The sequence below is a fragment of the Ptychodera flava genome, chromosome 19 (assembly GCF_041260155.1).
Source record: "Ptychodera flava strain L36383 chromosome 19, AS_Pfla_20210202, whole genome shotgun sequence".
Classification (NCBI taxonomy): Eukaryota; Metazoa; Hemichordata; class Enteropneusta; family Ptychoderidae; genus Ptychodera; species Ptychodera flava.
Window position 1 is genome coordinate 35,602,052 of NC_091946.1, and position 13,530 is coordinate 35,615,581.

General features: G+C 36.1%; 1 protein-coding gene across 3 annotated transcripts in view; it reads left to right on the forward strand.

Moving 5' to 3' along the window:
- LOC139119424 (serine/threonine-protein kinase PAK 2-like) overlaps positions 1-13,530 on the forward strand; it is a 48,899-nt gene that overhangs the window by 25,624 nt on the left and 9,745 nt on the right. For all 3 annotated transcript variants that reach the window (XM_070683234.1, XM_070683233.1, XM_070683235.1), the window contains 5 exons: positions 6,049-6,280; positions 7,277-7,362; positions 7,736-7,898; positions 9,135-9,196; positions 11,048-11,152. In XM_070683234.1, the coding sequence (XP_070539335.1) occupies positions 6,085-6,280; positions 7,277-7,362; positions 7,736-7,898; positions 9,135-9,196; positions 11,048-11,152 (612 nt within the window). In that variant the 5' untranslated portion in view covers positions 6,049-6,084. The remainder of the gene's footprint in view (positions 1-6,048; positions 6,281-7,276; positions 7,363-7,735; positions 7,899-9,134; positions 9,197-11,047; positions 11,153-13,530) is intronic.

Genomic DNA, 13,530 nt, shown 5'->3' on the forward strand with positions numbered 1-13,530 from the left:
TTTATCTGTAGGTAAACTGAGTAACTGTGCACAACTTTCAAAGGAGAACAAGGGACTAAAATGACATAAACAGTCAATTTCAACAAATCAAATGTGAGAACCAGGGATAGAAAGCTGCCCCTATAAAAAAAATGTTGTTACAATACATGCAGGCAAAACAAATTATGCATTGGCTTTCAAAGAACTCCCATCTCAACTCCTGTAAGCAGATTTGAAAAAAGAAACAAGCTACCACTAGTCGTATGGTTCGTCATGTATACTGGTATTTCTTTATTTTTGTTATCCTTGTTATACATGGACGAGCCATTTATGTACAAATGTATGTCACAATTTATCATGTCATGACAATGCTACAATGGAAATAGTAAATAAATACTGTGAATTGAAGTGTGTGATTGTCTGTGAAGAGGTGTTGATGGATCACCAGCCTTGATTACACAATGTCAAATGTCATAATCACTGGCTATAGTTGCTGTCTGGTGATGTCATTCTGTTTTTCTCCATATTGGAAACAGAAATTGTTGGTGTAAAGGTCTGAGAATTGCAGAGCTCATGAATTTACATAATCATTGGGTAACCATGTTTTTACCATGTGTTCATCATATGGTTAACCCTTTGAGTGCAACATCAATTTTTGTCTCTATGAAATATACCCTTGTCAATTTTTCTCAGACTTTTGCCAAAATTTTTTAAAAAATTGTAGCCAATGAAATGTGATATCAGTTTGGTCCAAAATTATCAAAAAAGCACAGAAAAATTCCTAAAAATTAGTAAAATGTTGCACTAAATTGTTGGTTGGAAAAATTACAGCACTCAAAAGGTTAAAGCCTGTAAAGGTTATAGGACATGTATAGTGTCACTGAATTTCAACGACTGACCTGTGCTTTAGAATTTTTGACACACAGTAATGGCGTTGATTTTATCCACCATTCTTCCAACATGATCATAAATTAGAAACCAACATGACACGAAGTCCTGATATCAGCGTTTTTCACTTCCAAATTAACAAAACACGGAAAACAGGCAGAAAATGGGCCTGAAAGATACATATGAAACCATGCTTGAATATGTTTATCGGACTCATGATTTTCTTGTCGCAACAACAAAGCATTGTCCTCGATAAAACCAACGAAACAGGGAAGTCAATGTGGCACGCTTTTTTTATCATTTTCTGTTGAGTTTTTCAGAAGGATTGATATTTACCTGAATTTGTTAAATTGGCAGCTATCAGAATGCAGCAGTGTAGTTGTTTACCAGCTATTAAACTTTGCCATTGCAGTATCAGAGACAAATACACTCACAGGTTGCTAGGCACATTATTACAATACATGTATATTCGTCAGATATTGATTTTCCCAGTGAGGCCGTCCTTCAAAAGCCTACATAATTGGTCAATTTTATGAAAGTAGTGATATTAATTGAATTCACTCAATCGTGTTTGTACCGTATCTACCAAAAGATTGTGAGAAATGTGACAGGAACTCCATTTTGAGAGTGTCCATCTGGCCTGCATCTGTCTGAATCATGCCATTTGATGATGAAATAGAAGTTACAAACGCTCTTTGAGTGAAAGAGTGAACATTATGATTGCATGAGAACTGTGACTCTGTGAGATGCAATATGAATGTTACTGTGTATCCAAAATGAATCAGTGTTTTTTCATCATTCATGGTTGGTTGTGAAGTTGAGGGATAATAAATGGTTTCCAGTGTGTTTTATCAAGCTCATGGTATCTTTGACGTGTTGCCTGTACATGGCGTAAGCAAATCATATTGTTGTATGCTGCAGTGGAAAGGAGGGCCAGTGTACAACGTACACCAGTGTCAATGTCTATGTTTTCCCTCATAGATTCAATTGGCTATATTATACCATACATCATTCATATGGTACAATTGTCTTTGTGCTGTGACAGGATTTTATATCATTGGGTGTAGGGATATAGTTATTAAGTATTAATAATTATTCAGGAATTTATTTATACAGCAAGACATATTTACTGACTGACATGTAAACTGATGATAATATTTTGATTTTATAAGACAGAACTGACTTATGCAGTCATTAGAAAAATAGTGAAAGCCTCTTTTGCATAGAAGTTCATCTGTGTCAGTACTGTCTGATCTCTACACAGGTGACAAGTGTTTTTCACTGAAATTTTTGGTTGCAACTTAACAGTACAACTAGACTGAAAGATCTGTCACCCCCAAGGGGGGGGGGGAGCATAGAGAGCGCCCTCAAGCAACAGATCTTTTAGTCTGCAGTACAGCCTTCATTACCAAATTGACCTGATCTCAGTATTGTGACCTTTTGGACATGTGACATCAAAATCAGGTCATAGACTTTGGGTAATTTATGCAGTCTGCTGTCTTTATTAAGAGATGGCTTAATAACTTGGATATTTATATCATCCCTAACATTCCTTTCAAAGTATCCGGGGATCCTTATCAATGAATGAAAGCTGTCCTTTCATTGACATATGTACATCACTTGAACCCACAGGTACATTGGATAGGACACATTCAATTACAAACTGTTCAGTTGTCAGTGTTTTCCTGGTATATGTATGTTATCTACCTAATGATACCGTCCATGGAGTACCCAAAATACAGCGATCTGATTGGCTAAGACATGAAACTAAGTGACATGTTGGTGATATATCACTGTTGGAACATGTGCAAGAGTTCTTACATGTATACTTCTAATACCTTAAACTTTTTGTGCTAGAATTTCAGTATACTGTAATAATAGTAGCAATAATCCAACTCAGTAATATGTGTACATGTACCACTTGGTTTTGACCAGTTCACTCTGTATAATGCAGGCTCCAATATCTTCAACTGGTAAAAATCTCTAACCATCACATTGGCAGGTTTATTGCTTAAAGGCCTATGGTATATCAGGCGTCAGATTGTCTTGCCAGGAAATTTACTTAAAAGATTACAATTTCGATGAAAAACAAAAGACTATGACACCTCCGTAATCTTCTGAGTTACAGACTAGAACAAATTTGATCCCTGGGATCGAGTGCCCTACCTAAATCATAATCCAACACTAATTCAGACTGACATCTTCAGGGATTTCGTTCAGCAATTTTGATCATAGTGAGGGTGTTGTGTTGTCAGGAAATCACAAAAACAATTACCGTACTCGTCCGAGTATAAGCCCCCGGTTCGGCAACACTAAACAGCGGTAAAACTAGGGGAGGGGCTCAGTGTTCTCCCTGAATAAGGTAACAGGGGCGTGGCGCCCTCTTGTAAATTCCGAGCGCCCTCTTGCCAGAAATGAAAAAGATTTATTTTTTGAAAAATAAAACAATAAAATGTACGGGGAAAAAAGTTGACAGTGATTTACAAGCAAAATGCGAGCGTGAGCGTCGATCCTGCAGACTGCAAACGTAATTCTCATCGATCTTGCAAATCTCGCGAGTTTGTGATGTCATCCGAGATCATAAGCCCATGTGCAACTCATCGAAGGCAGCCATATTTGCATGGCTCAGTCCGTAACGTACGTTGGCCACGGTCCCTCCATAGGGACCGTGCATTAGGTAACCGACTTAGCTGAGTAAACATGGCAAGGAGCTGGAGGGTAACCAAGGACAGCAGAGTACACTGAAGTTTTTATAGGAGGTTAGAATTTCGTTTGTGTATTCCTTCCCAAAGCAAAACAACCTAATTTTAGGCTCGGTCGGACGTGTATCAGGATGAGAACACGTGAGTGTTATGGTGATAATTTTGACATCGATGATAATTGTATGTCTCTAGACACGCCATGTTTTCGTTTTCAAAAAATGTAATCTTCATCGAAATCCGTGAACTGTAATAAACGTTCTGGAACACTGTTTCAGATCTCTTTTCCTTTGAGTTTTTTATACGAAAAAAATCTGAAAAATGCTCCCCAAGCCTGAGTTTTATGGTCACCGTGATAATTTTGACATCGATGAATAAATGTATGTCTCTCGCTATGTTTTCGTTTTCAAAAAATGTAATCTTCATAATTGAAATCAGTGAACTGTAATAAAAGTTATGAAACACTGTCTCAGATCTCCTTTCCTTTGAGTTTTTTATACGAAAAAAATCTGAAAAAAATACTCCCCAAGTGCCACCAAATAACACCATTTTAATCTCTGTTTTTCAAAAGCTCCAACGGCAGGAGGGGGGACACCTCCCCCCGCGACCGCTAAAGCGGTCGCATGTAGTGCTTCGTACCACATCTTCGCCCTCTTCTAAACAAATCCTGGGGAGAACACTGGGGCTTATACTCGAGCAACCCCATGTTATCTGGCATGGACGCTTAATTTATGCTAATTTTATGCACGATTTTTTTCAACACCACTCGATCTTTCTATCGCTTTCAAAATCGACTTACACATCCAAAGAAATTGATTGTACAATCTCTGAATACAGAAGTGACATTTTGGTGAAATTTCAGCGTCGAAAAAAACCCCAAACTTGAAACAAAGACGTCATGTATGCTGCTGATCAACAGTAATGTGAACAGGCATGCATTGCCCACATCGAAAGGCAACTCAATATTCCAATATCAAACTGTCTACATCTTGTGAAAACAACAACATAGCAGTGAAAATTGTAATAGTCACCAGGAAAAGTCTTCACAAATGAAAGGATAATTGCTTCAAACAAAAGAAACTGCATGTTTCAAGCTTGAAAACATCGTGGCCGTGAATGAAAATAAACAATGGCGGACGTGAGTGAGACTATTCTATTTAGGCGACGGGGGTGAGTAGGGTCAAAGAATCAAGATAGTACTGGAAAAACGTGTCATTTTCCTTACGATATTGTCAAGGGAACTCCAGTTTCCCATTGTTTTAACATCTTTAATAGTTTCTTTATTATCTAAAATTAATTTTACCACGTTAAATGACCAAATATACTCTCCTAACCTTTCTGTAGTTGAGTTACACTAGGGTAGGGGCTTATACACGGATGTAATGCATTTTCTAAAATCCTGTAAAATCAGTAGGGGGGCTTATACACGAGCAGGGGCTTATACTCGGACGAGTACGGTAGTAAAAGAAGCCATTGATGTAAATCTGACCAAAGACTTATTGTCTTCCAAGTGTTTACAGGAAACATAGGTTTTGAGTAAGTTTCATTCCCTGGGCCCTGAAATATTCCGAGTGCCGGTCAAGTGGCTAGCCAGATAATAATCAATACACAGCAACACAGTCCCTCTCAGAAATGAAGTGAAAATAATTACAGTATCCTCGTTAAATAGTCACTTTATCCCGCACTTTTTGTTTTTTTGAGGTCAAAGGTCACTTTCCAACAAATTCCTAGGTGGAATAGGAAATAATAGAAAACCATGTAATGTTATCAGGTAACCAAATCTATTCTTGTGCATTAATGTTTATTGTGTCAACAATAAATAATAGCCCTGCACACAAGGCATTAATCTGATATGGTATTTCTCTGGTAAAGTGAAAACAGTATTGCAACATGTCAGTTGGTTGTTTTTGTATGATATGAAAATATTTAATTTGACAACTTCTGCTTCACAAACCAAACATACATCAGCTTGTGAAGTTGTCTATTGATAGACCATTGACTTTGCCCTGGTGCTATGTGAAATGCATTGACAGTCCTCCCTCCAGCACATTCAAGTACTTGTATGTAGTTCATCTGATTGTTTGCTGAATGTCCAAAAATGTTGTACCCATGGCCTTGTGATCGGAGCAGTTGTGAATTGGTTTGTCAGAAGGAATAAAATGATTATAAACCAGTGACATTACATGTTAGTAATATTATGAGTCTAAATACATGTAAATGTAGTCTTTTTTCCAACTTAGATACCTCAATTTGTATACCCTAGGTTAGAAAAATGTTAAAATACAGGGTGAATATTTTTTTTTCAGTATTAACGTTTAAAGAGCAGAAGAATGTTAATACTGTGCATGTAAAAAGTAAAAGTTATCCAGTACAGTTTTTAGCAAGGCTGTGGTTTTTGTTGACTCCAATATTGTCATCATGGATATTCATGCAACATTAAACATATAGCATAATGTGAATATTTTTTTCTTCTCTCCGACAGCCTCACAGAAACGTTTTCGTTTCGTAGCGTGTCTACATGGCTGATGAGACAACCGAAGACAATCCCCCTGCACCTCCCCTCCGCATCACCAGTACGATACGTCAAGACACTAAAACTTCAACCATGATGGTCCCAGGAACAAAACCGTTGCCCAGCACACCAAATGAAGACACCATCAAGACAAAGAAAAAGAAGAAAATGCCATGGCAACAGAACAAAAATGATGATAAAGGTAAAATTATATTGTTTTGTTTAGATTTTTTGAAATGCATATTGTATGATGTGACACTCAGATAGTGCTCTTAGCATGGATCTGAAACAATAGTACTTGAATTATTGCTGGTGATAAACTGTGGGTTATCTTTCTCGTGTAGAAATAATTTCATGAAAAATGACAAAACAATATTTCATTTCATCAGGGAAGAAGAAGCAATGCCAGGGTTTCTCCATAAGGGCATATTTAGGGGTGGGCCACCTTTCCATCTTTAGGGCAATCTATTTATTACAATATTATTAAATTAAATTATTTATTGTAATTAATAACCATACATAAGAAAACATTTTCACAACAAAAGAATGTGCAAATGATGTATCGGTGCGTAAATTGACATCCCCTCTGTTTTTATCAAAGCCGTGGAGAACAATGAATGTGCTCTCCCAACTCACAACATTTCTAATAACACTGACCCTGATGTGCCACCAAATCAAGAAATTTTCTTCCACTCAAAGAAGATTTATATGGTGTATGTACCGATGTACATGTATTGTAGGACTGACACAAAGAACTTTCCAGGAAGTTAAAAAAATTAGATTTGACCTTGCGGGTACACTGAATGGATGTTGTTTGCAAAATGACTGTAGAACATAGGGATCTTTAGCAAGATGAACTTTCACCTTACACCACCATGGTTTAGCCCAAACCCATTGTTATCAATGTTGAGTGTGGAACTGTTTACAGAAAATCTTGGGTGAGCAGGTTTAATAAAAAGGAATAAACACATGGGAAGAACAACAAAAATCTGAGGCAATACCTATCATGATTTTGAATTTCCCATCATACAGGAATGTTTTATGAACTTCCAATTCTGAATATACATATAGATTAAAGAAGAAATCAAATTTAAAGGAAAAATGGAGACTATTGATTGTAATTTACTAGCTAAAGGCAGAAAGATATATTTTACAGGATAATCTATACAACTTTTCATTTTTGTTTTCTGATCAACAGGAAGGCAAAAACCAGAAATTTCATTACCAACTAGTTTTGAACACACTGTACATGTTGGTTTTGATTCAGAAACTGGAGAATTTACGGTAAGAATGGAAGACTTTGTAAAATATGGCTGCAAGTAAAGATATTTATTCAAAGACACCTGTGGTGTTTGAAAAATTGTCTTCAATCAAAAGTGAATGTTTTCATGCGGTGTGAATTACAACAAACAAGCATCAAGATGCTTCTTGCAGCCAAGCCAAAGTGCTACAAGAAATGAAGAGCGCCCTCACTGCTTGCAACAGACTTTCAGATTCTCCCACTGGTGGCGCCACATGCTGTATAACTTCTCATCTCTGACCCAAGGTTATCTTGCAGTTCCTGTGTGGTGATTCACTCTTACTCTGCCTTTTCACTGAAGATACAGCAAAGATGTTTGGTTTCCAATCCATGCCTTTCACTTTCTTCCACGTGCAGGGTATGCCAGAACAGTGGGCCCGTCTGCTGATGTCCTCCAACATCAGCAAGACAGAACAACAGAAGAACCCACAGGCTGTCTTAGATGTGCTGAAATTTTACGACTCCTCAAACAGTAAACAGGATGAGAAATACATGACAGTCAACAAAGCAAACCTTGTCCGTGAGTAATCCATCACATTATGTTCTCTTTTCCCACAATCCACAATATTTTGGTCAAGAAAGTATGTTGTTTTGATATTTGACTTGGTATTGATTGGGTAGACTCAAAATATTTGCAATCATTTAATTTGAAATTCACTTTGAAATCTTCCCTCTGTTCAAATCTTTCACTTTGCATTCAAGCAACAACACTGACAAGCCAGCGAGATAGCTTGCTATTATGTAATAATAATATCATCCCAGTAATGTGAGAAATGTCTAAGCTGGAAACAGTACCACTGCAATCAGAGAATGGCTTCTCAAATATTCCAGTATATCTATGGCAGCATCTTTTCTTTCATGCATACCAAACTGTGAAAGATTGATTGAGAGTTGTCATATAGGGCAGGGATTAACTGCAAATGTCATGAAAAGTCATTTTGTAGAGATAATATGACAGTAATAAAATACTAAAAATAAATTGCTAGTAAATATGGATGTACTGTTGATCTCTGTTTAATTTATTACATTTATGTTAATTATATGATGGAATAGAAAGGAATATGACTCATGCAAATTTCATCTCCACTCAGTGTCACATGCACATGTACATTACCATAAAATATGATGACATTTGCTGCAGAAAAAATGAAAGCAAAACACCGACATAATATATGTATTTAATGATGCTATTTTTAATTTGTCTTCAAGTCGGACAACTGCACTCAGCCATTTGTCCCTTAATCCAAGATGTCAGGGAATCTTTTAAATTTTGCCAGCTAAGGAGACGTTTAATTGAAAATATTATTTTGAATGTCACATTGACTATTTATCTGAGAAATTGAACCATGTTATATCACAAGATTATCAAGATTTGAAGTAATTTAGAAAATATACAAAAAATGCTTGCAAAAAATTTAAATATGATAGAAAATATTTAATCAAAATAAGAACAACTTCACTAGCTATATCCATCTTCTACAAGTGAATTGTATAATGTAAAAGGTATTCAATGCTTCTATAATCTACATATGAATATATATTGCCAAGAAATGAGATATAAACTAACTGCATAGTTATTTTGACATAAGAATGTCATTCCAAAAAGCTACATGTAACAGGATGTTGAAGCAAATGTCATTGAACCAGAGCTATTCACTTTGATTAAATCCTGCATCAAATTCCACAAGAATTATCTGTTCAATGTACTGAAATTTTGTGTCGATGATCTCATCTAATTTTCATTCTTTCCTTACAGCGGGAGGTCCCAATATGCCAAGTCTAGCAGATTCATTCAGTTCCCATGCAGTTATCACTCCAGTAAGTGTCAGCCGTCTGATTTACATTTCTCAATGTCTCCTCATCATCTTTTGAAAACTTTTTCCAATCTTATCTTTGTTATTGAAAGGATCTTTATGATCCTTACAATAACAAACTCTGCATATTTTTTAAAGTAAACATCCATACCTGAGACTTTATTTTGCAATGAGTTCCAATCATCAGTATCATTCAAAGTAAATAAATAAATTACCAGGTGATGGAAACAAATAGAAAATGACATAACAGAAGCGTCATCTTGAACCACTGTTTAATGGTGCCACCAGGTGTCAAAAATTGGTAGGTGTAGCCTGCTAGCATGCTACACCCATCATGATTGACACTAAGTGACAAACTTGAAAACAGAAGTAACGTAGGTATAAGTTTTCTGTTATCTGGACTGTCAACAGTTTTGTCAAATTGTGATCCATTCCCCAACTGTTAAATCAGTCATTACGAGAGATGTTATCATGTGTAGATCATGATCTTTCCAGTCAAGAGCTTTCATCACACAGGTCGGTGTGTAAAATGTGGTATTGATGTACAAAATCCAGAAGCAAAGTATTTGGATGATGGCATTTGATGATGAAGCCACAAGTTAAACATTCAGATTGCCTTTTGTGTAACAGGATATTGATCAATCTGCTAATTGCTGTGTTTCACTGATTCATAAAAAAAATCAATATTTTTAAAAAAGACGCAGTAATTATATGTGTACTAAATTGCCATAATACGTCATTTAACTTAAACTCACTATGATCCTGTACAAGGACATTACCTTCAATAGAATTTTAGCCTAAGCAACAAGACATTGTAAGCCTTCTTAGTAAAACCATCACATTTAATCTTTACATCAGCATCTTGAACCTTTAAATTCTTTTCCCAATATTCGGGACACATCTACATGCGTGTTTACCTATGGATTGAATAATTTTGCAAACAAACATTACCTAACACGAAAACATGTAAAGAAAATGAAATTTTGACAAGAATGATGTTGTTGATAGAGAAGCCTTTGTAGTTTTGGTGAATATCTCCACGTGTTTTACAGTGGATTCCTTTTTATGCAATGAAATGTAACCATTTGGTTTGAAAATTCAAGTTACTTATAATTTGTGTCTGTTGAAATATGTCTGTTATTTTTTCAACCCCTTGGTTGTTTTCAGTTTTTCCATGAGCTTGAATGCCATCGCCTTAGGAAATGTAACGAGAGATATTGAAATTCAGTTAGATTGCAAGGTTGTCATGCCTTGATCAGATCACATTGCTTACTTGGGCACATTTAGTTCCTAAGCAAACATGTGTAAAAGTACAAATATCCAGGCCACTTATTGACCCGTTTCTGCGGCCTGGTAGCATCAAAAGTCGATAATTAGGGTAGCTGAGGTGAAAGGTGACCGGCATATGTAGGTCAGTGTAAATTTAAAATTCATAATTTGAAGCTGTGAGTAACCCTTCGCTTGGCAATAAGCTGATAACAATTATAATGTAAGACACAGTGACAGTAGTATAGAGTCTTTACTTGTCCATAGTGGTCGTCAGAAATTGGCCGTAAACAGTATGAATTATTGTTCTTGTAAGAAAAAACTGAACTTGCTCTGTTGATTCACCAGCAAGAAGACATCACATGGCATGCACATGTTTTGTCAGTGTTTTGCCAGCTGTAACCAATCAAAAAAGGGTTACTGTAGGTTTGAGGAACTGCCATTTGCTTAGAACACAGCAATTTAGGGACCATTTCCAAAGTACAGTGTGCGCTTGGTTTGAGATATTCATGTCATAACTGAAATGATGTTACTGATGGAAAGCATAAAACATACCTCACATCCTGTTTGTTCTGTGCATTATCCATAGAAATATAAACCTCCAGAAGTTCCTACAATACCAGAAAATGACAGAGGAGAGGAGAGTATGACACCGCCTTCCATTGCACCCAGACCAGAACACACTAAATCACGGGTGAGTTGACAAATCATACTTCATATCAGTCATTGAAGTGACCATTGAGTGTGAAGAATTTATAAGAATCTTACTTTGTTCCAGTCAGATACCCACCTGGAATTGTTGATGATAAAGTGTTATCAAGTTTGGCAAGGTGACTTTAACCCTTGTCCTGCTGAGTTCATAGGTCACCATCAGGTCAAGTTGGTTAAAACCAATGAGACACAACATGTCCAATGTGTTGCATTTTAAGGAAAACTTGACCATCTGGAGTCCCCTGAAATCTAGATCATGTAAATATGATTTATATTGACAAAACCCAGATAACATGCAATACCAAGTGGGTGACAATGTGTAGAATACCCCTGTTTCCTGACTTGGCAAATGGGGAAATAACAAGCCTGGTTGGGTAAGGGTTAGCTTGATATTAAAAAACCACATGTGAAAGTGTTGACCAAAGTGATTACTTCCAGTCTATATGCAACCATGCTGAGGGGAATATCAACCACTGACATCCACTCATATATGTTGACTCAGTAATCTAATACAAGCTACTGTAGTTAAAAAATCAATGCAGAAAACAAGCATTGCATGCTTTGCCAAAGTCATTCAAACAATACAGTAATTCTAACATTAAAGTGAAATGCACCTGGGGTACAGTTTTTTCAGACAGTTGAATTTTTGCAATATTTTCCTTCTTTGCTACTCATGTGAACTCAGGTCAAAACATGTGCAGTAAATGATGCCTTCATTGCCTTTTTTTGTGCGATAATCAAATATGTACTTCTTACTCATAGAGGTAACCCAGGGTATAGCGGCCATTTGCATTTCAGGTATCGGTAAATTTGAGGGATTTTGTTTCTGTGATTGCAAACTTGCATCGTGACTCATGATTTTTACTCTTGATTGTGAAAAAGAATTGTGTAAAGATTTCTTGACCAAGTATGAGCAACAGTTTGAAACTTATCAGTGTTGAGGCATGTGATGTTTGGTGTTATATCAGGGGTGAGGTGTGATTTACACCCATACATGCGTACAGATATTGTGAATGGAAGCATACAAACAAGATATGGTCAAATTACATGTGAGAGAGAGAGGAGAAATATTATACCGTATTCCTTTTATTGAAGATATTGCTAGAATGTTGAGATGTGATTCTGTACATCTGTATGAAGACATGAAAGTTGGTTGAAATAGGAAATATTTATCGAAAGCAAAAAATACTAAAATGCACAAGTTTCAAAAGTTGGATTGAAGTAGGAAATTTTATTGAAAGTGAAAAACTCTGAAATTTGTAAGTTTCAAAAGTTGGTTTAAATAGGAAATATTTATCAAAAGCAAACAATACTGAAATTTGAAAGTTTTGAAAGTTGGATGTAATAGGAAATGTTGATCGAAAGCAACAATAAAATACTGAAATTTGCAAGTTTTGTGGAAGTGTGACTCAACATGAAAAAGATTATCAAGATGAAATACAGGGAATAGAAAAAAAAGGAGTGAATGAAAATTTAATACAGGTGATAGAGCCAGTAGCAGAGGAGTTAGTCAGAATTCCAACTATTGCTCCAAGACCAGAAAGCACAAAGTCAAGGGTGAGTTTGAACTGTTGTGGTTGTATGTCAATTGCAATGGACAACATTTCATTGTGTGCAGTTGTTGGCTTTCTACATATCTGGCTACAAGGATGGTGTAAAGATGGTCAGTATTCCACCATTGGATATGGGACTTATGCATGTATATTCACCAATGCACTTTACTTTGGTGAAAACTGTCAATTTTACTATAATATTTTTTTATGATAATTTGAGTTGATTTGGATGAAGTATATGACCTAGTGTGATTTTGTGCATTTGATGGTGTTGTAAGGTGGTGGGCTTGAAGTAGGGCATTGTCAAATGAAAAAAATATTTCTTTGATTCCAACCAAAATGAATGAATGAAATTTGATATTTTAAAAAGATGAATGTGATGTTTGTAGATATTTTTTTAAGGCTTCATAGATAGGGATTTAATTAATAGTTGTAGTTGGAGAAACAAGTGGTATAGTGTGCGATTTCTATAAGATGATAGCTTTTGGAATTCCTTCTATCAAAGGAAAGTGCTGATAAGAATATGGGCTATGAACTTTCTATGGAAAAGAAAGTTCTCTGATATCAAGGCGTAGTGAACTTTAAGAAATGAAACTTGAATAGCTTTTGAGTGTCACAGATGTGATGACCTACATGTAAAGTGGCTTTTGGATGTTTAAAAAAACTAAAAACCCTGAAAAATTGAGTGAAGGATAATTCAATGCAGGTAGTAGAACCTGAGGAGGAGGATGAGGAGGAAGCTGTTGAAGCTCCCAAAATTGCTCCAAGACCAGAATTTACAAAGTCAAGGGTGAGTGTGAATTGCCAT